Raw genomic sequence first — 25,932 nt, 5'->3', positions numbered from 1 at the left:
ATTGAAACCATAATTTTTTACCGTGGTGAACAATTAATAAAACCGACATTGTATACCTACATAAGCGCTGTCCTATAACCTGGTTTAGGTATGAGCCTACATGTAGTCACATACCTCCCTACATAGAGTTGCGTAGCTATCTACATAAAGTCATGTAGCTGCATACATGGAAAAATTTACGCGCATAAAAATAAAATTTTCCGTGAAAATCATAGAATATCGATGAATAGCAGGCTTCTCTAAAATAAAAGGTGAACATTTTGAGATTTTTTATGTTGAAGACGTGATTTTAAGGACTCAAAAACAGTAATTTCGTACGATTGTTTATTAAAATAAAGTAATAAAGGCTCATGAAGGGGTTGTATCCCGAAATCCCGTGGCTATGCCAATGCAGGACGTGTGTGGTCGCTTCGTGCATTTAAAAAAATAGTCGGTAGAGTGGAGTGGATGAGGTTTATAGGCATTCTCAGAAACATTGGTGTAGATTGGAGGGATAATCTAATAATTCGTTATCTGCATATGACTCAGACTGGACGAGGAGGATAGCCGACGGATAGTAAGGTGAGCAACTTAATAAACTGGTGGAGCACTTCAACTATTCGGCTAGATTTTTAGAGGAACACGGACATTGAAGTGCAGATATTAGGAAAAGTCTAGGTGGCGTTCATGAATAGGAAAGTGCTGTTGAGGAGATAGTTGGGTAAGAATGTGAAGAAAAGGGTGGTGGAGGGTCCTATCTGGAATATAGCGCTTTATCATAGACGATTGGTGCGAATAGAATGGAAGGCGAAGAGAGAGAAATTCTAAATATCATACGAAGGGTACAAAGGGTCTGGATGGATTGAGAGAAAATCGGGGAGGAGGGTGTTAAAAGTAACTTTGAGGGAAGAATGTCAAGAAAGCGGTGAAGTAGGAGAAAAAAATAGGGTTTCTGGTTATACTGAAAGGGAATGCGTCTTACTGTGAATTGGTGTGAGCGAAAGGGAAGTAAAGTGCGATTTGAGTACAAACCGGGGTGATTCGTTATGAAATGACTTCAAAAAGTGCTCAAAACTTTTAACAAATAAAAATAATAATCCACATAGGTTTTGGCTTGTGCATTCATTCATTAAGGTATCAAGTCGAAAATTATAAAGTTTCTCTTTTGGGTAATTCATTACCCTCTTAATGCCTGATAAAATTTACCCACAATAAACCTTAATTCCTGTTTCAGGGCAATTTTTACATAATTTATTTTATCTTCGGTAATTACTTGGAAAGTCTTCTTACTCCACTCCCTCATTTCACTCCCTTTACTACGACGATTTATGTAAAATAAAATTCTATCTATGTTTCGAAGTTTATAAGGACCGCTATTCTTCGCCCTGTTTCTTATTAGTTCGGAATGAGACCCATATTGGTGCAGTCTCCTGCTTAAGTTATCATCGCAAGCAGAACTCAGACTTTAAGGAAATTACAGTGAAGTATGTGAACGCGTTGGGCGAAGCAGCTTATCGGTATGGAAATCTCTTATGCTGGAATCCGCGTTTCGTGAAATTTCACTCACCTGAATATCTGAATTTAATCAGTTAGCTCGACAGCTGAAATGCATAATCAGTCAAATGTTCTTTCTGCTATCTCATTTGCACAAAATATTGTTTATGATGTCCGAATAAGGTTATTTTCAAATTAATTTTTATGCCCTTATGCATAGGAATTTCCTATGAGTCTATTTCCTATGAGTCTATTTCCTATGAGGAATGAGCCTATAGGCTCATTAGCTGAAATTCCTTGCATCAATCGTGCTTACATCCAAGTTTTTGTTTTTTTATTGTTCTCACCGAATGCTTTTCATTGAATCCATTTAGGAAGAAAGTAGTACTGGTGGAAGCCCATTTATAGAGAGAAGAGAGGAAAAACTAAAAAATTTCACTCGAGAAGCGGGATGCTTAGGAAAAGCTGCCTATGATGAAGCGTACGCAGTAATGAAAAGATACAAGCAACAACTTGACGATCAAATGAGAGGGAAACTAAAGAAATTGGAAACGAAAGCAAGTGCCGTTATTGATAATCAATTACAGTGCTACAATTCTGAGACCATCCGTCTGCGAGAATACCTCAAAGATCACGAAAAAGAAATTATGGATTTAATTCCTCATTTCAAGTGGTCTGAATACAGAGAAAGACAAGACGTATATGTCAAAGAAATTTTACAGAAGGTTGGTCAATCATTTTCTCTAAAATATTATAGTTCAACCTTAGATTAATAACTTTAGATGTGATACAGGGTGGGGCAGAATGGACTCCCTAATTTCAGACAATCACTGTAGAGTGCGCAGGTGTGTTGGCGGGGTGGGAGTAGTGTCGTTTGGTGGGGGAAGCGATGCCATTTTTTAGTAATCGCCATGAAGCGGTCATCATGGCTTTGTCATAGAAACGTTCTTTATAAACAATAATGGTGTATTGGCGACGCAGAGGGCTTTTCGTAGGCAGTTTGGTTTGCCTCGTCATAACAAGGTTCCTGATGCAAAAAGCATTAGGAAATGGATCACTAGTATGCGGGCGACAGGATCTGCACTTCCTAGAAAACCAGCAGGGCGACCTAAAAGTGTTAGGATACCTGAAAACATCGTGGCAGTGAGAGCGTCCATTGAGCAGTACCCATCGCGCTCTGCGCGGAAACATGCTGCTGCCCTTGGAATATCGTCCAGAACAGTAAGGCGAATTTTAGACACTGACCTTCACTTACACCCCTACAAGATGATGGTCGTTCAAGAATTGAGTCCACAAGACTGAAACGTACGGATGCTTGCAATGCAATTTTAACCTCTGTGCAACCCGACGCTATTCTGTGGTCTAGCGATGAAGCGCATTTTCACCTCTCCGGCACAGTTAATAAGCAAAATTTTCGGTACTGGGCGACTGAAAATCCTCATGGACTTCACCAAAGACCTCTTCATAGCCCCAAAGTGACAGTTTGGTGCGCCATGTCCTCCATAGGCATTATTGGGCCTCACTTTTTTGAATCTCGAGGTTTAACTGTTACTGTTATCTCTGAGCGTTATTGTGAAATGCTGGAGAACTTTTTTCAACCTAAAATGGAAGAGTATGGTCAGCAATATGACGCATAAGCCTTTTGGTTTCAACAGGACAGTGCCACGGCTCATACCGCCCTTCGTTCACGCCAAGTCCTGCAAAGGCAGTTTCCCGGCCGCCTGATCTCATTACGAGGCGATGTTCCGTGGCCCCCTCGCTCCCCGGATTTGAGTCCATGCGATTTTTTTCTTTTGGGATACCTCAAAGCTGAGGTTTACAAAGTTCAACCAAGGACCTTGGAAGCTCTTAAGGAGGCAATTACAGATGTCATCGTTGGAATATCAGATGATATGCTGAGAAGAGTTTTCGAAAACTTTTTTGAACGACTCAATATGTGCATCGCTTGCCAAGGTCGTCACCTGGATGAACAAATTTTCAAATTCAAATAAAAATAAAATGGCATTAAATGTAGTTTTGGGAAATATAAACGTTTTAAAACTATCTTTGTTAGTTTTTTCACAATTCACCCGTCAAATCAGGGAGCCCATTCTGCTCCACCCTGTACATTGGAATTAATTTTCATGGATCTCATTTAGCGTTTATATTTTCATCTAACAACCATTAGAATCGAGGAATAAGTAATTGATTGTCGTTTTTTTCGTAAATGGTTGAGTAGGTGTAATGTACGGTGTTACCCTCAATGACAGAGCAAGATCCTTCTTGAACCTTTCGAACTAGTGCTGACCCAGGGAGTTCTGTCGTGTCTATCACGTCAACATCCCCATTCCTTCACAGAGGCAGATCTATCTAGTTGTAAGGAGGCAATTGGATCGAAACACACACTAGATAAAATCCAAATTTTTGGAGGTTACCACTTTGTAAAAAAGTATTTAGCTATATTTTCCGATATATATTTACCTACTTTTAATGAATTGAAATGCAAATTAGCTCCAAACGTAGGGACTACTTTATACGCTCGGGGTGTTTTCCTTCTCGCTCCGTGGCGAGGTTTTCCCTCTCTTCAGATTCATATTTGGACTCGCCATTTACAGTGAGTGCAAAAAGTATTCGGACAGCTCTTGTTTCTAGCTAAAAGTTTAATTTTCTCTGTGTTGCGCTTATGTTTCTGGCTTGAAATGAATATTAGTGTGTACTATAGACTCTCTTTATTTATGCATACACTGCTGCAATAGCAACAAATAATAAACTTTCGAAACTTTAAACAAAATTGAAAAAATAACGTCAAATGAGTCGCACAAAAAATATTCGGACACCTTAATTTTTCATATTAAATTAATTCATGAGACACACTTTAGGCAATACTTACTGCTAGTATTTTTTGGCATTCTTTTTGGTTTTCGGGACTGACTGAAGGCGATTTGGCATTGAATGGACCAGGTTTGTTGCGAAAATAGGGGGTATTTTGTCGATTATTCTTGCAAAGCAGTCTTGAGGTCATTCTTGTTTCATATATGCCTTTACGTAATTTTTGTCTCCAGAATACTCCACAGATGCGCTATCGATTTGAGGTCTGGTCTGGTGGAGGGGTGTTAACTCTTTGAATGTGGTATACTCGATCCACAGCTTTGTATTCTTAGCCGTGTTTTGGAATCATTGTCCTGTTGAAATATATATATTTGTTTTTCAATCCCATCTTTTTTAAGTATTAACTTAACAATTTTGTTTCAGTATGACGATAAAGCAGAATAAGCAGAAATAAAGTAGTTAGTGCACTCTTAACACTACTTGATCCGACGACTTTTAATAATTATTCATTTATGACCGAAATAATGGTCACCTATGTCTTCAAACTTTTTATTCAACCTCATCCGTGATTTTACTGTCATATATTTTTTCGGTGGGGGTAGAATGGTACAATTTTCACCTCGCTCTTATGGCTACTAGTGTAACAGATCATGGGCGAACCCAACAAGGGGCGTCAGGGTGCAGCTTTTGAAGAAAAATTATATTAGGATAAGTCATGGAAATAAAATAAAAATCTTTATTTTTTTCAAGAAAATAATTTTAAAACTAATAAATCGCTGTCATCATTTTCTTGAAATGTTGGTTTCATTAACCTTTTCTGTGCTAAAATGTACAACTTGAACGACCACGGCTTTCCCTCCCCCCATAGTTTTGATCTTGGGTACGCCTTTGTAACAGATAGTGAAACATTAAAGCTAATACGGAAACAGCAGTGATCAATGGGTTCTGAAAATGCGCCCATGCACGCATTGAAACTACATGATGAAGCAATAGTTCCGTACATCATAAGAATTTTTTTCGTTACAATAAATAATAGGGACTTGCCCTCCGACAGGAAAATGGCAACCTGGGTTTTAAAACTTAAGTGGATAATTATAGACCAGTAAGCCTAACGTCAGTAGTGTGCAAATTAATTGAAAAGGTTATTGCTAGGTACTTGCGCGAATTCTGGGATAAAGATGTCTGGCTATTCTTGTATCAGCATGGTTTCACGAAGGGCTTTTTTTGCGAGACCCAGTGACTGGGGTTATCGCGAGAAATTGTAGAAGTCCTGGGTCAAGGCTGTGAAATTGATGCAGTGATCATTGATTTCAATAAAGCTTTGACATGGTGCCACACGTTCAATTGATATAGAAAATAAATAGGCGTGGATTGATGATAGGATTAAAGTATCGATTAGGGAATTTTTGAAAGGTTGATCAAGGGTAAGAGTAGGTGAAGAATATTCCATGAAGATAGCGGTAACATCAGGGGTTCCGCAAGGAAGCGTATTAGGTCCGCTATTGTTTTTTTATATACATCGATGACATGCATGTGGGTGTTGACTCCAAAATACGCCTTTTTGCGAATGATTGCTTAATCTACCGAAGGATCAAAAGGAGTGAAGGCCGGTGTGCCCTTCAAAATTACTCATAAAAAATATCTTCATGTATAATCACCAACAAAATGGATGTTAATACAAGAAAATGCAAACAAAATAAATTCAGGAGAAGGAGAAACGAGGATAACCGGTCGTATATCTTGTTCGGGGGAAATATTTCCAACTCTCGCGATTGTAAATACTTGGGGGTTAATTTCACATTCAACCTTAATTGGGTGGAATGCATATTGATCGGGTGGTGGGAAATTCATTGGAAATTTTGCATTAGGTCATAATTTGTAGCGGTATATCCACAAATGAAACAACACTTGTGCGTAGATACAACGCGGGAAAAACTCAAATCTAGCTCATTTTCTTAATCTATATCCTTACATTCCGGCAGTTTTCGGAGGCTCTGAAGCCATTTTCGGCACCGGTATCCATACAATTCTGTCCCTGTGGTGCGCACCTTTGTCGGTAGAATACTATAATAAATAAAAAGGGGTGTTATGGAGGGCCAGAGCACAGAGCCAAATGGCCAAAATCGCATATTTTTAATCGCATTTTTCGCGATGTTCCACCGCCTAAAAGTTATATTTTCAATACGCCAGCCGAAAGGTATTAAAAAACACCTCCAGAGAACGTTTTTTATTTTTGGTCCTCTCAAGCATATTTTATTAAAACATGCATTTTCAAATCGACGCTTTACCTTCTTGTCCCGCTCAAAGTTTTTTAAAAATAATTCGAAATCTGCTCCATTAAATAAGGTTTCAAATGCCGCAAACCGCATTAAAAAATATGCATTCTTGACCGAGATATTTAAAAAAGAGTTGAAAATCATATTTTCGATCTATCCGGCCCTGGTGGGCATCTAGCGGGCTGGAAATGTGGGGAGGTTTGTCCTATTTGATACCAAATCGCATACCCCAAGTACGGGAAAAATCCCGGAGGGGGGACTTTTTACCTTCTTATCCGGCTATGCCCTTTAGTTGGCCTTCCAAATCTGGAGCTTAAACGAAAAGTCCAATAATTGCAACGAAAATGTAATATTATCGATGTTACTCACGTCACCACGCGTTGCCTGCAAAAAAAAGAGATATAGAACTGAAAAAACTTCAGGATTAATCACTATTTATTATAATAGTGAACAGAGCAAAGCTTATGTTGATATGTACTCTAGGAGATAGTTTTGCATGGAACTTCACGAAACATTCTGGCAGTCTTTCCTCCCCTCATGGACCTCCCTCTTCAATTCAATATAAGGCTTACTCCCTTTCACTCTGTCTAAAAATCCTGTTCTCTTCCTACCTCTCCCTCATTTAACCAAAATTTTACCGTCTAACATTGTTTTCAACATCCCTCCCCGCTGAGTACTCGCTCCATCCATACCTTCTGTCTCATTTGTATCTCATCAAGAAGCTGCCTTTCCTCACTCACCATGTCTAGCACTTCTTCGTTCCTCTTCTATCTGTCCACTTCACCTTCTCCATTCTTCTCCACACCCACATCTCAAACGCCTCCAGTCTTCTCTCGTCCTCATTTCTAAGCGTCCATGTGCGGTGTGTTAGTGCTTGGTCGGAAAGAGTTCGTCGTTCGGGGACTTCTGCGATTTCCTCCGGGGACTCTTCGGGACCTTGACGCGGGAGCTGCGGTTGTCCTCGAACTCGTGTGGAACTCGAACCGGGTACGACCGGGAACCCGACCATCGGCATCGCCTCTCCATACTCGCCGCCACGTAAGTTTCGTACCCCAGACTCCCATCACCGTGCGCGCCGGTCTCAAATCCCCTCCATCCCCCGGGCAAGTGTAAGGACTGAAGTGCAAACACCAACAAAAGCTGAGTATAGTAACTCCCAAATAGTATTTGATTCGCTCTCCCTTCGGCAACCTTATCCCCTAAGTACTAATTGTAAGTAGGTAGCTGTCGTCCCGTCACGACATTTTGTGAGCACTAAGCAGGTAATAGCGGCCCGTCGCGACACATGATCCGCACCGTAAAGCTCTACACTCAATATCAGACTCTTCACTAACCTTTCATTTAAACTCTTACATAGCGATCCTCTCAGAAGCTTCCTGTTTATGAACGCGTCCTTTGGAAATGCAATTCGATTCCTGATGTCCTTACTACGGTATCCGTTTTCCTCTAATGTGCTGCCTAAAAAGTTAAATTTCTCTACCTGCTAAGCTTCTCCCCACCTAATTTTATCTTGGGTCTCACATTCCTCGCTTTCAATGCTTTACAAAACCGCATTACCTTGGTCTTAATGTGATTAATCTTCATCCTATACTTCTCGCAGCGCCTTTCTAACGCATCTAGAAGAGCCTGCAGCTCCTTCTCTGATTGGCTGATCCACGCCTGATCATCCGCGAATCTCACTGATTTAAACATCATTCCCTTCACTTCAACTACAGCCTCCAATTCATCCCACGCCTCTCTTACAATCTCCTGAACGAGTATTCTAAAAAGCAACAGCGGTAGCGGACAGCTTGGCCTAGCTCCTCGGCCCATGCTTGCCCACTCACATTCACCGTCCGCTACCCTCACTTGCGTGATCAGGGCCACATACAGATTACTAATGAGTCGCCTATCCTCCAATCTAGGCCTATCTTATTAATAATCTTCTTTAGCTTCATCCAGTCCACTATCAAGCACTTTTTCAAAATCCACGAAGCACGCATACACATCCTGGTTATAGTCTAGGTTATTCTCCACTAGGGACCTCATTACCGCTTTTGCATCTCGAGTTGACTTTCCTTTTCTTAACCCAAACTGATCTTCGCCCAAATGGTCATTGGACCTCGTGTCCATTCGTCTACGAGGGCCGTTTTTTTTTTAACCTCCGGCCCCTCAGCAAAAACATCATACAAGCGACAAACGGGTACTGCGCGGATAGGGCAACTTCGAGTCCTCCGTATTACATGCTCAAGTAAACTCTGACCATAAGTTGCTAGTTTAAGGTTAGTGGCAATCTCATTAACTACACTGCCTCAATTAATTCTCCCGCCAAGTGTGCACTACGGAGAAACAGCCAAAAAAAACTCGCCGAATGGCTTCAGCATTGAAATGTCTTGAACTTTATTCAGATAAAAGAGAATTTTTTGATGCACTGTGGCTAGAGATGAGACGGATTAAAAAAGGCACTCCTGAAACAAAGGAAAAATCGCAACGATCGATGCACCCAAAATCACCAAGCAAACCGAGAAAATTCAGACGAACTTTTAACAACCGAAAAGTTATGCCTTCGTGTTTTGGGATCAAAAAGATGTGTTGATTATTGGGGGACAGCGATAAATGCAGCAGCCCAATGTGAAACATTACGCCCATTCCAATTCAAAACAAACGATGAGACTTACTGTCCTCTGGCAGTGTTCTGATCCATTTCAACGCCCGTCATCTCAGCGCTGATGCAGCCTAAATGCTCCTTGAGCAATTTCAATGGGATATGAATACAGGCGATGAGGTTCAGGATAAAGGCAAAATTCATTTGAAGTCATTGGGGGAAACAATCTATGAAGAAGGCATTGATAAGCTTGTCCAAAGGCACGGCCAATTCCTCAATCGCAGAGGCGATTATGTCGAAAGGACACCTGTGAACACCAAGTGTGCTCAATATTTAGCAATGAAATAATTTTTAATCAATCACTTCGTCTTCTGTTTATACCCATCGGAGGTTGAAAAAAACAGCCCTCGTACTTACAAGTACGCCTCGTACTTGTTAGTATCCTTAGTACCACGACCGCCGCGTGCGTTATTAAGCTAATCGTCCTATTATCTTCCCATTCTACAGCTTTCTTCTTTTTTGGTAGCGGAATCAGAACCGTTTTAGCGAAATCCTCCGGGCAACATTCCTCCTCATAGATCCTACGCACTAGTTCGAAAAAACTTCTCTCACAATCCCTCCCTAGATTCTTCAGAAGCTCACAGGGAATATTTTCCACGCCCACTGCTTTCCTAGCCTTCATATCACGAAGATCTCTCACGATATCGCATCTAAGATCCCAGACCCAAGATTATCCTCCTCCACTACACCTTTCTTCTCTAAAGTCAATCTCCCGGCCTATTCCTTCCATCATACAGATCCTCCACGTATTCCTTCCATCTACTCTGTACCTCTTCCCGCTCGGTTAGCATCCTTCTATCCTTAGCCTTAATTATTGCCTTGGATATGCCGCCTGATAGCGACTTAACTTTGGTGATCAATGCGCCTACCTCTCCTTCCTTCTGAAACTTTTCAATTTCCTCACACTGTCTTTTCCACAAAGCCTCCTTTTCCCTCTTCCTTCCACGCCGCATTCGATCATTTATTTACCTTTACATCCTTTTATCCTGTTCCGAGTCCATATTCATCCACTTCCTCCTGTCTGCCATTTCTATTACCATTTCCTCAATTATCCACGGCTTCTTTATCCTTTTAATGTCAACGTAGCCAATTGATTCCTCAGCCGCTCCGACTATTCCAGTTATATTATTCCACCCTTTCTCTCCAGTCGTATTTTCAATCTCCCGGATACTATTTTCCACTAGTTCCTCATAGTCCCATTTAGAGCTTCTAAAATCCATTTTTTCGCCTTCATAACTTCCATTAGTCTTTTGAATTTCACATATAATTTCGTAAGCAATAGAATCCGTATCCGATGCAGGGAAGCTGCGCGAGTTTTTCACGTTATTCCTAAACCTCTGTCTTACCATGATTGGGTCTATATGATATCTCCCCATATCCCCTACACTTTTCCATGTGTACCTTCGCCCTTTATGATGATTGAACCACGTGTTTGTGATGAATAACTTTTCTCTCCTGTAAAATTCTGCTGCTCTATTTCCACATTCCTAACCAAAATTCTCCTATTTCGTTTCCATCCCTACCTTCTCCGACTGAGGCGTTTCAGTCCCTCATCACTACCAGATTTTTCTCACCCGGGTTTTCTCTGATTATTTCCTCAAGCTGTTCATACACCTCACCTATTTCTTCCTCCATATGATTGCTAGTGGGATTGTAAACTTGAACCACCACAAGGTTGGTGGGTTGCACCTCAATTTCTACCTCAGGAATTCTATCGCTTAATTTACCCATACCTACCACACGTTTACCCATCTTCTCATTTAATACTAAAGCTACCACTCGTTGACTTTCCTCCCCACCACTATATAAACCCTATGCCCGTCACTTCAGTAGTCCCAACTATCCTTCCACGTCACTTAGGAGAGACCAAAAATATCTACATTCTCTTTCTGCATTTCCCTTTTTAAATTTTCTAGCTTACCCGCCCTCATTATTCATCACGTGGACTGCCTTTCGTCTGGCTCCTACCCTTAGCCCTATCTGGCATGGGTACGCCAACCGAGAATAATTGCAAATTAATCCCGCCAGTGCAGCTGTAGGGGCAATAGAAACGCGCAAGTCTTTCCACCGCGAAAAGGTTGTAGCCCAAGGGAAAGGCTCATTTGATCATTAAGGGAAATAATTTCAGAAATATATGAGCCTCCGGAAAATTCTGAAGGGTCATTAAAATCGTCTATAAATCAATAATAATATGTACATACTTTATGTGGACAATATAGCAGTGGGTGTCATTTACAGAGTTGAGCCCCATAGCCGTGATTGGGAAGTACTCCTCTCTCCGGATTGCGCCTCTGTTATAGTCAGTACTTCGAGGTCATCGTATTCAACCTCTTGGTCACTGAAAAGCTGCTCATTTTTTATCAATCTCAGCCTATTGAAATATAATTAAGCTTTTTAATTAAGATGCTTGTATGTTCTTACAGAGATGAAATTAATCTGAAAGTAATTAAATTGCTTCACAGTGTCCACAGAAGTCACCTGAAAATGATTCAGACTGCACTAGTAGGATGATGGAAGATCAGGTAAATAAAGCCAAAGTAAGTTATTTTCCTGTATTTAAAGTGTGAATTGTGACCTCCTTCTTCTCTTTTATAATTTTATACCATTTTCCTAGGCTGAAAATCTTTTTCTTGAGGACAAACTAAATGCAATTCGTCATGAAGTAGCCATGGAAAGTGATGAGCTTGAAAAAATATTGGATGAGAATGATTGTCTTTTGAAAAGTGTTAATGATTTACAGAAAAGGTCAGTGGTATAATTATGAATTCTATTCACAATTTTCAAATCCATATTCTTGGCTCCAGGGGGTCGATTGTATAACAATTCAGATTCCGCACGGAATAATTACGATGTGAAACGTTTGCTACGAACGGAATTGGAATCCGTGCCTCTGCGAGAAGTCTTCGTGAGTAGTGGAAGTGCATTCATTTATCGGAATAAAATGGGACAGTAGAAAAAGAATTAATTCGTATCAAGCATTCTTCTGGATACTTCCTAATTGAGTGCTTTACAAGATTTTAAACGCAAATAAGAATTTTTGAACGTTATGAATACAAAATACTGACAACTCCATAAAAATGGTTATTCCGTATTGCTGCGGGTGATACGAATCCCATGCTTTTTTGTAAGATATACTTTCAGGAGTCATTTTACGTGGTGCAAAGGTATTGGTTACATATGCTCTCCCCGACAAATTGCAAGTATGAAAGAAAAAATGACTTTACTTTCAAGCTACACATGTGTGAAGGGTACGGTAATCCGATAACTATCCTTTTCATTTCTTAATTTCAATCAGGGAAACCGTTATGAATCAACATACGAGTAGAACCCCATAACGACAACAGAAAGATCTTTAGAAGCCCCCAACTTACGGGCAATCCCACCTCGACTCAATTAACTTTTGTCTCATATTTTGACGAAAATTTCAGAATGGGTGAAAATTTAACTAAAAATAAGTACCCCGAGATTGTTTTGCGAAAAGAATTTGTGTGATTCATGCTCATTTTAATTTTTTCACTTTTTTCTAAAATCGCGTGCCTCGAACCATATAATTACCTGTATCTCTCCAAAAAATGTCGAAGAGCTATGACATGGCTTATTTTAAAGTTTCGACTTTGATTGAGACATAGCATGTGAATTAAATTGATTAAATTCTATTTACTATTTTTGTTTTTAAATGATTAAAATTTTTTTAGATAACGTTCCTCCAACACTCCGACTCAGAATCTGCCAAAATTTGATTTTATAATCTGGAGATCATACCTACCACTTTCTCTGTGAGCTTCCTATTTAATGGAAAAGTTACCTTACCTTGAATTTCCTCCCCACCGCATGAATCTGTGGTTTCAAGTTGTCCCCACCATCCTTCCACTTCACCTCGCACATTCCCAAGATACCTATTCTCCCATTATCCATCTCCCTTTTGAAATTTTCTTGCTTATCCTCCCTCATCAGTGTCCTCACATTCCTCGTCCCTACGTTTATTGCTACTTTCTTCGTCTCCATCTTCTGGGTCTTCTTTGACCAAGAAGATGGAGACCTAACTGCTTGAACGAGACCCGCCCTTGAGGGCCGATATTCCGCGAGGATAATTTGTTTAATTTCCATGTTACCAGAGAGATATTTGAGTGAGTTTTCTGCGTCCATTCCATCAGTTTTTACGTGACACCATCGCTTGGACTATCATTCGCCTGACTCCTACCCTTCGACCTCACTAGCATGGGTGCCTCTATCGGCAGTAATAGAGAATTACTCCTACCAGTGCAGCTCTAAGGGTCATAGGAACGCGCAAGTATTTTGATTGGGACCAACATGCACATACATATTAATAATGTTCTTGGGGACCAGGTTGAATCCAACGGAAAAGGTTAAATTACATATACTCATAATTTGGCTGGTCTACTAGCCACAAAAATGACGCGAATTTGGAAATTAATTATGGTTAACATTTACAACGGATAATCCTTGTTTCGTAGCAAAATTAAAAAGTGGACTACTCTGAGAAGGAAGAGAAGGTGCTCTTTCATTGAATTGCCCTGTTAAAATTTATCTGACCCGGCGAACTTCGTACCGCCTTGTAATCAATGAACGGTTCAGTTACACTACTAATAAATCAAGAGAGGCTGTACTGATTTTAATATTATTTTGAATTTTTATAAAAAATTAAGAATAAATTCAAGAAATCCTAAAAAATAAGTATTACAATGAATTGTTAGAAAGATATTTTCTTTATAAATGTACATACGATAGAACGGGGCACGTTTAAGCGGGATTTTTTAATGAATTTTTTTTATTTTTGTTTTTAATTTGGAAATTTTAGACGTTGTGGTCGTATAAAGCAGTTTCAACAGTTAATTTTTTTATCGTTAAGAACCTCAATCATTAAATTGGATAAAACAAAACAAATCATTTAGCTTTGACCAACTTGATAGCATTGCATATACATATATATATATATTCAAATAAATTCAGAGGTAAGGAAAGAAAGTGATAGGAAAATATAATAGAAAAAGGACGAGGTGCTGTGGTAGATGGAAAAAGCCAGAAATCAGAGGGTAAAATTGCTACCTGACTGGGACTCGAACCCAGAACCTCCCGATTGCCGGCCGGGTGCTCTGATTTCTGGCTTTTTCCATCTACCACAGCACCATTGTCCTCGTCCTTTTTCTATCCATCGCGATTCGCCTATTTTCTGAGTGCGACGCACTTGTATTCGTGCCTCAATAAATGGATACATTGTTCACAGTTACATAAGGCGTAGTTATTTCGCTCGAGATAACCCATAAAGACCCTAAACACACATTCTATTGCGCGCCGGAGGCGTGTTCTTGCCATCCCGGTAAACCGTGTCTACCGCAACCAGCCAGTTGACAATAAAATGGATATTTTGCGCATTTGTAAGTGTTGTGAGCGTAGTGCTTTGCAGTGAGAGAATTCGGCCAAAAACACCTAGTAAGCCATAAGTGTTTCTTTTCGTGGCATCCAATCGCCATTTGTTGGAATCTTTCCGTATAGATGTCTGCTATCACCGGGGAAAGGGGTGAGCCCATTGGCGCTCCAACGCGTTGTTCAAAGAAACTCCCATTTCAAAGGAAATAGGAGTTTCGTCGGCAGAACTCTATCAGTTGTAGATAATCCTCTCGCATTCCGGATGTTATGAGCTCTTTGACGATATCCATCGATTCTTGAATTGGGACGACGATGATTACGGATGCAACGTCGAAGCTAATCATGTGTGTCTCCCTCACTGTTGCTTCAGTTTTGCGGGATGAGTCGTAAGTTATTTTATCGATTGCATCCCTGTCAATAGCTTTGAGCGTTGCGCCCAATAGGGTGATTTCCTATTACATATTTTTTTATTTGCCATAATCGAAAGATTATTAGTCCTGGAATACCTATTTCACGCATTTATATTTTTGAATGAAGATGCCTATTTTTCGCGATTAAATGAAAAGTGAAAATTTTCAAGAGCGCGAAAACGCGACGGCTAAGTATGAATGCTGTGAAAGGCCCGTGTGACGTCATTCTGGATCCAGCTACCGCCGTGTGAGGCCACCTTGGTGCGAGGCTATTAGCGCCGATACGATGCAGGCTACTAGCAGGTAGCAGAGTACCCTTCTAGCAGGTATTGGCTTAAATAAGGATTATTAATACCTTATCAAACGAAGGAAACTTTCCGACCATAGGCAGTTTTAATAGGTGATTATAAAGAGATGTTTCGCTGAGCTCTGTGCCTCATGCATGCATTGGTAATCTCAGACGATGTAATACTCCTATCAACTCGTATTGAAACTAGGTCCCTGTGACGTCACGTGGAGTGGCATTGCATGGGCGCCAATCTGGCCTTTTTTAAATGAGGGTTAAATTGACCAGTAACATTCGTCTAAACTGGGATTTCTAAAACCAAATAATTTGTACATTATGAATACACTAATGTTGGGTAACGAATCGCAATCAATCCCCTGCGTTTTCCTTGATGAAGGAAACTACTCTATTCCAGATGAGTTCGCAGAAGTTCTTCCGAGCATAAGTGGAGGGAGCGGCGTGTGTGCCGTTCCGTTCCCTGAGTAGTGCCTCGCTGGTCAGGCGGAGAATACTTCTGGCAGTCTTCGTATTGAGGTGATGTTTTACTTCCAATCAGCTCGTTAGATTGTCGGTATCTATGCAGTGTTGAAGGAAGGCTAAGAAGGAGAGGAGCCTACCTTCCTTGCGCAGCTTCTTAAATCTTTGCATCAAAATGGGGAGAGCTCAACGAATCAAGAACCCCACGGAAGACTACGAGACAAATTATACTATCATTTTGAAGTTTTGAGGGCGTGTAAAGTAGATTATTGTTAACATTTTCTTGTAAATGAAATTTGTAAACGTTTCCTAGGCATTTTCTTAGGTACATATTTAGAATGACTGAGAAACAGACAAATGTTGACCAGGCAAATGCTGTTGTTGTTGTCTACCTGAACATTTCAAAATGATATAAGTTTTAATGGGTCACCAAAAAGGGCATTCTTCAGTATGACACTGGTCGAGAGGGAGTTATACATCACCTTCACGCTGCCATTTGTGTCCATATAAATACAATGGAACTATCACGAAAACGGCAAGCAATCTGTAGAATAGAAAATCGAGTTCTTGCCATACGTTTAAAATTTTTTCGTCATTACTATCTTAAAATAATGATTATAGTGACATAAAATCACCTTGTAAGGATTCTTGTCTGGCCATTAAAAATATTGCATTGGTATGTTTAGTATATCTTGCTGAGGGACATCAATAAGTCGCCGAGCTTAACCGCAACGCTCACTACTTCCAACAAACAGATTGGCACGACATACTTGCCTCTTGGTGACCATCGCGTGAGGACTGAACATTCGCTCTTCCTCTTTTCCGCTTTCTATCCAATTCAAATTGGTAGCTAACCCATTTGTCTGCTCTAATTTAAAATTCTCCTGGTCCAATATAATATAACTTGATTTAAAATTATGTGTATTGTTCACCTAAGTGCGTATTCAGCACAATATGAACCTTAAACAGTTGGTTTCTATTTTAGTGGTCTCTTAATCAGCAATATTTAATAACCCTGTACTGAGCCTCTTCTCTTTTGAGATCGTACTGAAATTTACCTTTTTATTTGAACAAAGCACGGTTACATCAAGCCTAATTGGCTGTGAACGTCATCGCCTTATTATATCTGCACTGATACTGCTTCCTTAATGTATGAATATCGTCTTGCCAAGGTAACATTGATGTTGATGTTCTTTATGAGTGATGGTCTGCAGAGTCTGTGAGAAAATGTGGGTAGAAAATAAATCATGTTTCTAAAACATTTTTCAGATTAGCCTAAGTTTGCCAATTTTTACTTAAAATTATTTGTGTGCAGTTTAAAGTAAAATATCTTGTTGTGTTACTTCCACTATTCACGAAACCTTATCTTTAAGTGTTCCTATTTTCTTTCAGAATTGATCATTTGGGTGACATTATGAACAGTTTAATAAGTGATTTGGAAGAATGTTCTGGAGGAGACGAGTATTAATGTCTGGTTGTCCATTTTATTTTGCATAAATGTTTACGATTCATAATTAAAGGTAAATTATAATTCATTTACCAATTAGATCAACCTGATGAAATTGTAAAAATATTTCACGTATGTAGTTGTCTTGTCATTTCGGTTTTGTTTCTTATTCATTAAATTTCTCGCGTTGACTAAAATTATTGATCAGTTTACGCTTATTGGTGATATTATAACGAATAAGTTTCTTTAAATAGGCAATGGTACCTCTTGATGATGTGTTAAATGAATGCATTTCTGCCCATACATTTAATGATATCTTGGATCGAGTTATTCGCATGACCGTATCAAATACTTTAAAGAAATTACCCCACTCATGTGAATTTTAGAAAGTAAAATGAAGTATTATTGTAAATGAAGAATTCCATGGAGTAAGATTTACATTGAGCGTTTTCCAGATTACCCCTGGCTGTCTCCAATCCCTACATGGACTTCCCCTTTCAATTCATAATTCGGCCATTTTTTTTCTTTCTCTAAATCCTATTCTGACCCTCCACATTGCCTGCTTACTTAATAGTCTTGTATATTTCCCTGTTACGAGGTATTTGGTGTCCCCTTCCCGCTACGTACTCGGTTCATCAAAACTCTTGCAAGGGCGTACCCAGGATGAAAACTAAGGGGGGGTGGGGCAAGCCACGGTTGTTCAAGTTGTAGGTAAGATTTAAGCATGGAAAAGGTGAATGAAATCAGCATTTTAAAGAAACTGTAACAGCTCTTTATTAGTTTTTAAAATTATTTTTATTATTTATCAGCAGTCGACTCGTGAGTGTAATGAGTAGGTACTCAACTCGTGCGTGTGTGTATTGTACCCACTCCTCTCATGAATCGTCCCGGCCAACTCCCCCCCTTCTGCCGCTTCTGGAACCTGTATTACCATCTTTTCGGAGTCGACCGTCGTCAGAGACGAATTGCTCTATTCTACATTAGGTATATATTATATTGGTCAGATTAATGTGAAACACGTCATTAATTCTTCTGAAGTTCCCTCATTCGCTTTCACCGGCCATTGGAAAGAATTTTGTCTTGGAAAGGGCTTACATATAATGTTGAGAAACCTCCGACTTGCAAATTTTGATACACATTAACGCGGTAAAAGTCGAAAAACACTGACCCAATAGCTATCGACTTATTTTTGTGAACATCGGTCCACCTTCACTGGTTACATCTTGATAAGGATTGGCAGCTTCTCGAATCTCATATTTTGGCTATAAGTAAATTTTCTAGTACGTTGAACTAGCATTTTTTTAATTTAATTTTTAATTTTAAAATCACGATGTTATAGCTAAATGTTCATGAGATACAAAAATAGTGAGTATTTTTAAAACTCCCTGAACATTAAAATAGTTTGTCATTGAGAGGAGGCGGCATAAAATTAATTGGTATTACCATACGTAGATACATTATCTGAAACATAGAATCCGTTAGAGACCAGGGCCAAAAATGTTCGCTCTTTGGAGCTGGCGGTTGGGTGCAGGAGCATTAGAATCAATGTGATTCAAGATGCTTTTTATCTTAGAAAAAAAGCAACTGAACAGCAGTTTTTTTCGCACAATGGTCTTAAAGTGTATACTTTGCAACAATTAATTTTGAGTTAAATGTTTAATGGAACATTTAATGGGAGAAAAAAATGAAACAAGTGATCATGGACGGCAATTGTTGATGGTGCGGAAGAGAGAATAGGAGAGTATTGTAATGAAATTACAACTTTAAGGTGAGTTTATCTAAGAGTTTATTCGTCCATTAACAAATTTATCTAAGACCTTCGGACTCTAGAATGAACCATTGAGTCGCACTGATTTTGCTCTCCCACACAGAAGCACATCCGACCGGGAGAGTGACAGGGAGAATGTCATTTTGAATGAATAATAATTTATAATAATTTAAAAACCTGGATATATGCTGAAATTCCTTGAGCCCAAGTGATCTTCCAATTCATATATCTCCTCAGTGGCATAACTATGGGTGGGATGAGGGGATAGATCCCCCCAAAAGCCTCTGAGAAATAAAAAAGTTATTTAAAACTATTGAGTAGTTTTGAGCTTAAATAACTACATCTGCTTAAAGTTAAATTTTTGGTGCCAAAATGATGTAAAATGTATATCCAGGCATGTCATTTTTCAAAAAATTTCCCGAAAAAGTTGCCTGGGGCTTTTTCCCCCCGCTTCCCAGCCAAACCAAACCAACCTACCCCAAACACCACGCCAAATCCCCACAACCCCAACCCCACAACTCCCCCCAACCAACCACCACCACAACCCCGACTCACTTCCAAGAAGTTATCATTGTTTTATTGAAGAACAAAGAAAACAAGAAGCTTCCCTTCCAATCAGTCTTTGGCAAAAAATGAATTAACGAGAAAAGAAAACATTAACCTTAAAAACAATTAGTGATTGAAAACACTCTGTGTCCTAAAATACTAAAACACACACAATCTTTCAAAGAAAAGGGAGGAATTAGATAAAAATCAAAATTAAAAAAAAAAAAAAAATCGGGGTCGACGGCTCTTCAACACGGGTATGGGGCTTTCTTCGGTTCTTGGGGGGGGAGGCGGGATGCTGGATTTATTCCAGATCACTAGATCGGGGCTTTAAGTCAAGATTCTTCTTTACTTGGGGGACGTAATTCGGGATCGTGGTTCTTCTTATCAGGTTTTCTTCCTCTTGTTCACAACTGAGGGATGACCCTCTGGGATGGCTCCTTTCGGGGTCGCTGCGCTTTCTGCACACCGTGGGCTGAGAGAATGCTCAGTGGGATAACGTGGGTTGACCTTCTTGGCGATGGAAATCTACCGTTCATTCTCCTGTTTCATTCTTTCCGCCAATCTCTTCCTTTTCGGTCCAAACTTCTACGTCTCCAGGTCCTTTCTCTCTCTTCAAGCCATTTATTACTGAGGTGCCTCGACAAATCGGCAGAGCCGCTGGCAGCGTGACGAGGCCAAGGTTGGTATCTCTCCTTACGCTACAAAAAGGGTGACAAACAAGACCCTACAAACTATTGAGGAATATCTCATTTAAACACCACTTATAATTTTTTTCTAAAATTGTGCTAAATATATTAGAAGTTTATACAAATGAGATTGTGGAAGAACACCAAGCGGGATTCATTAAAGGCAGATCTACTAATAACCACATATTTATAATTAAACAGGCCGTTTTAAAATACTTGGAATTTAATAAAAATTTCTTCGGCTTATTTGTAGATTTTAGCAAAACTTACGAAAGTTTAAACCGGGAAAAAGTGTGAGAAAAAATGGAAATGGAGTTAGTTCCTAGGAAATGAATTGAAAAAGCTAGGCTCAGTGTCGAAAACAGCAAATGTACCTAAGGTAAAAGTTGAAAGTAAATACTCCATAAAATTATTTATGAACTAAAATAAATTAACATAAATAAATAAAACAAGAAAACTGAAGCCTACTACCAGTTTTCATCGGATTCCCTGCCGTCACTCATCAGAAGTTGGCTCCACCAGTAAAAGCAAGTTTCGCATATCTTTTGAAATATTTCTTTTAACATTTACACATGCATATCTTTTGGATATAACAGGATCCGAAGTAAGGAGGAGCCTTCGGAAAAGATCTCCCACTTTAGCTAAGCGCGAAAATTTTCGCGTGTGGAAAAGTCAATACGAATACGTTAAACAAGACAGGTGCCAACTTGAGCAAGGAGTCGCAAGAGATTTATGCATGTCTGCTGGGGACATTATATCCTTCTGTGACCAACATCGAAATATTATTTCAAACCTATCGCTTGTTCTCTTGCATTCTTCCAATTTCTGAAAATACCTATTGCAAAAGTTTTTGTTCACAACGGTCTTTCAAATTTCCTTTGCCTTCACGTCTTTACCCGAATTTAACTTATGCTGAAGATATTGAATGGCCAATTTATGTTTTGAATACGACGAATTTCCACTTCCGTTAATAGCAGCGTCATGTATTTCTTTGCGGGTAACTTTCATGCGCTCCATTTTTTCTCATCCGAAATATCAACAGGTAAATCACCGGACAAGAAATTCGAAATTAGAATTAAATTCCCTGCATAATACACCCATAGTAATTAAGATATTTTGCTTGGAAAACGTACCTTTTTATCGTTCCGAGATATTCTTCACTAGTGGTAGTTCGGCCTCAACGCTGAAATTTCACGATCTAGGGAAAATAAACCCTGGATATTCGCTTCCGTAGCTCAAGTTTGAGATCCTTTCGTACTCACGAAGATAAACTTACTAATTTTCTCAGTAAAATCGTGAAAGGGAATATTTTTCAACCAATTGGAAAGAAGTACTTGTGGAAAACCCCTTGCGAGATACTTCGTACAAATCGTTTGCACGGATGGCGAAGTAAAGCAATCCTCAGAAGTGTAAAAACCCCTTCTTAGACTGAGGAAATAAAGTAATAAGCGGTATTTACACAAACGGACAGGTATGTATCGATTACAGAACTTCTAAACGCTAAAGAATCATAACACGGAAGTTGGGTTTACGGGCACAATGGGGATTAACGCGGTCGACAGGGCGGCACTCCGCTACTCGTGTGCCCTTTCCTGTGTTTGAGCTGATGGAAGCTATAAAAGGCCTAGGAGAGTGCGGATAGCCAAATATGCGAGTGATTAGGGTTAGAATTGGGTTTTCCAAGAATTAGAATATATTTCTTTGCAGCCGCCCGCTTCCCGAGACAAGCTTCTGACTTGCCGGCACAATACTTGAGTCCATTATGTGTCTTGTGAAGGAAATCGTAATGTGTCCATTTAAAAACCGGAAAAAATAAGAATAATATGGAATGTTAGATGTGTAAAAGTGTAGAAAACTGTAATTTCGACTCACTTATAGTGAATTATCCTCGCCTATAACTAAGTCTGAACAAATGTTCGCATGTAACCACCGCGTCGGGCGGTAGGATATTCACGCACATAACTTCATAGGTGAGGCGGGATGGAAATTGGAGCAGGATTTTTCGTTTGAGAATTAATGTTGACACTTTTTTTATAATGTGGTACAAAATACTAAGTGAAGAAAAGCGAAAAACATAAAGTTTTCCTCTACAACATGCTAAAAACACGTGAAAAATACGACATTTTAATTGTTTAATTAATAGTATTAAAAACTATCATCTTCACAACTACGAATTCTATGAATGTTCATTTTTATCATGGAATTATTTAAATTTAGGCATTTTGAAACATGCAACAGTAGCAAAACACTTCAGTCAATTAAAAAAAAACGGTAAATATTTTTGTGAATCATTTTATATTAAATTGACAGTCGTCTCCTGTTTTAAAACAATGACTAATAAAATTATGTCATTATTATGGTCACTGGTTATTCTAAAATTTGAAAATATAATTTTTTTTCCAAATTTAAAAGAAAAAAAAATTAGTTTAGGCCAGCTTTTTTCGATTTCAGCCCACTGTGAGTCGGCGCAAAGGATTAACCGCTTACCATTGTGCATGCATGTTTAATTGAATGTTGTTTAAACAAACGAGCGGAAATCTTCGTGATAATTATGTAGAAGCGCAATACTTGAACAAGAGTCCGTTCTATACAGGTTGGCGTCAAGGGAATGGGGTATTTCTTCATGTCATTTTAACCAAATTAATGCTGTTGCATAATTTAAAGGTATAATTATAAATCATAGCATAAGTTGCCAAAATAATTAATGAAGCGTTAATCCATTAAATGTGTCTTACATCCTATGTACTCGCGCTTTCTTAGTAATGAAAGTTAGCTTGCTTTATTGCTTCATAGCATAGGTTACAAGCCGCTTTATATAAGGTACATACATATACGGCAAAAATAAGCGATATTTAATGGCATGATGTGAAGCGTATATGACATCAAAATCCATGAGCTTGCTAGTGTCTGACTGGTATTGTGGTCGTGCAACTTCATGGCATAGTAAGGTTTACGGAAAAAAAAACCTTCACGCATACATTTCCATTGCTTTTGCATGAATTCTTATTCTAGCCTCTTCAAAATACAATGGTTCATGTATAGAAGCAGAGAGGAGAAGCCACAATCCTACTAGCTGAAAATGCACTCTTTCACCAGCGATAATTTTTCTAGCGTCTACCCGGCGGAATGCCTATCGGCCGGTGAAAAACACCCCCGGGGGAACCACTTTTTGCACTGCTCTTTGTCCTTGATTATAAAAATATAACACGTGTACACTGCAAGATTGGACCCTGAATGTAAATTATGAATTATAGCTTCTGTTTTCTCAACGAAACGTAGCTTTTCTTCTGGTCCAGTATGTTTTACTTGATTGCCAGAAAATGATTGAATTGGATATGACTAACACAACTCGGAAATTTTTAGCGCGCGTTCATCATTGGAGAAAATAGACGCTTTCCCCCAAATGCTAATGGGATTTCATTCCCACAATCTTGACCTCAGAAGCCCTTAGGCGAAGAAAGCCGCATATTTCCAGAACTAAGTGCACAGTGATATTTTTACGACAATTAACAGCATCTTGCATATTTTTTCTCCTGGGACGTCAGCAATGTTTGAAATAGGGTGGCTTCCTATTATTTTTTATTGCCTGAATCGAAAGATTATTACTCCTGGAGTACGTATTTCACGCTTTTAGATTTTTAAATGACGATATCTATTTTTCGCGATTAAATGAAAAGTGAAAATTTTCCATCGCGCGAAAACACGACGGCTAAGTATGAATCCTGGGAAAAGCCCGTGTGACGTCTTTCTAGATCCAGCTACCGCCGTGTGAGGCCACCTTGGTGCGAGGCTATGAGCGCCGATACGATGCAGGCTGCTGAAAGGTAGCAGAGTACCCTGCTATCAGGTAGCGCTTGGCTTAATTAAGGATTATTAATACCTTATCAAACGAAGGAAACTTTCCGACCATAGGCAGTTTTAATAGGCGAGTATTAAGAGATGTTTCCCTGAGCTCTGTGCCTCATGCATTCATTGGTAATCTCAGACGATGTAATACTCCTATCTACTCGTATAGAAACTAGGTCCCTGTGACGTCACGTGGAGTGGCATGGCATGGGCGCCAATCTCGCCTTTTTCAAATGAGTTTTAAAATTGAACATTAACTTTCATCTGAACTGGTATTTCTAAAACCAAATAATTTGTATATTATAAACACACTAATGGTGGGTAACGAATCGCAATCAATGCCTTTCGTTTTCTTTGATGAAGGAAACTACCCTATTGGGCATTTTCGAAGCCGGCTATTAATGTCGTATGTTATCCTTGGAGGTATCCACGTAAATGGAATGGTTAGAATTTGTTTACGTTTTTCCTTGCCTTCTGCAGCTTTCGAGGTTGTTGCCAATAAACACCTGGTTTGTCATCCCTCCCCTGAATGGCTGGCTACTCGTAATACACCCCCTCCGCTAATCCTCTTTTCGCTGAGCACCACGCCAGAGCATTATGAAGGAGGGTGAGGAGTCGTCCGCCAACAGACGCAGCTCAAGTTAAGTTGAGCAACTTACAGGGATACCTCCTTATGTGTTATTCTCGCCGAGGAGATTCAAGCCTCAGATCTCGCATATTTTTGCCCCTGGGTCGTCAGATTTGCTCTAAAAAGGGCATTTTCGAAGCCAGCTATTAGTGTCGTATGTTATGTCAGGAGGTAAGCTCGTAAATGGTATCATTAGAATTTGTTTACTTTTTTTGTCGCCTTCTGCAGCTTTCGGGCTTGTTGACTGTCGACTCTAACGGCTGGCTTCTCGTAATGCACCCCTCAAGCTCCTCCCTCTGCTGGATACCAATGCTGGGCCAATGGTGAACACAGTATAGTGGAGTAAGGTGAGTAGTCGCTCGCCAACAACAATAGCTGAGTCACGCGGTGCAGCATACAGGGATACCTCCTTACAGAATTTTCTGGCCGTGGACATGCAAGCCTCAAATCTCACAGATTTTTGTCCTAAGGACTCCAAATACGCTCTGAAGACTGCATGTTGGACGCCGCCTCTGAGAGTGGTATTATATATTCGGAGGTATTCTCGAAACTGATAAAATTGCCTCAGCAGTATGGATTTATTATAGCAGCCTTTCATCCTCGCATTTCAAAATTGAGTATATTGGTGTTAATTTTGAAAAGAAACTGTTACGTCATATTTTTTTTTTGCATTTTATGTAAAACTGAAGGTTTAATTTGAAGCTATTTTCACAGCAGTAAATCAATAAAGTAACTACAGGTGTTTGTGAAGGGTAAAAGATGTTGGCACTGCTGCCATTTCGAAGCAATTCACTTACCTAATAGCTAATTTTAAGTTGCTTAGATGCCCAATCTCTTCTTTTCGCTGTGCTGCACATTGATATGTACTTACCATTTAAATCGATAAAATAAAAATCTAACTGATATCTTCAGGCTTTACTTTGCAATAATAATAGAATAAACTTTGTAAGGGTCACTAATACATTCAAAATAACCCCAAGGACCGCTAATGAATAAAAAACACCCAGTTCTTGATAAACCACCAATAATAGGTTGCTTTACTTAATATATTAATTATATTTTCCATTGCTTTTCTTAATATATTAATGAACCTTACAAAATTTTAGTTATATTTTCCATTAAAAAATCAATTGCTGAAAAAGGATTTTCATCAATAAAGATAACAGTGCCGGCCCTAGCAGGAGCGGGGCTAGGGGCATTTTGAATCCCTACCACTCTCTGGCTAAGTATGTGTACCCCTCCCAAA

At 39.4% G+C, this 25,932-nt stretch overlaps 1 protein-coding gene across 6 annotated transcripts in view; it reads left to right on the top strand.

Annotated features, from left to right (window-relative positions):
• The window catches only part of LOC124159565, a 31,425-nt gene extending 14,025 nt beyond the window's left edge, over window positions 1-17,400 (top strand). Inside the window, exons 3-7 of one of the 6 annotated variants that reach the window (XR_006864977.1) lie at window positions 1,848-2,198; window positions 11,664-11,738; window positions 11,816-11,946; window positions 16,839-16,991; window positions 17,155-17,400. Coding sequence is in view for 5 of the 6 variants with exons in the window: in XM_046535466.1 (XP_046391422.1) it covers window positions 1,848-2,198; window positions 11,664-11,738; window positions 11,816-11,946; window positions 17,155-17,230 (633 nt within the window). In the remaining variant the exon portion in view is untranslated. Of the gene's footprint in view, window positions 1-1,847; window positions 2,199-11,663; window positions 11,739-11,815; window positions 11,947-15,700; window positions 15,978-16,838; window positions 16,992-17,154 lie in introns of those variants that run through there. The other 5 variants (XM_046535472.1, XM_046535466.1, XM_046535478.1 and 2 more) reach the window with 5 other exon arrangements.
• Window positions 17,401-25,932: the final 8,532 nt, after the last annotated feature.

This window comes from Ischnura elegans, chromosome 1 (assembly GCF_921293095.1).
Source record: "Ischnura elegans chromosome 1, ioIscEleg1.1, whole genome shotgun sequence".
Taxonomy (NCBI): Eukaryota; Metazoa; Arthropoda; class Insecta; order Odonata; family Coenagrionidae; genus Ischnura; species Ischnura elegans.
Note: the sequence above shows the minus strand (reverse complement) of the source record. Positions and strands in the feature narration are given on the sequence as shown.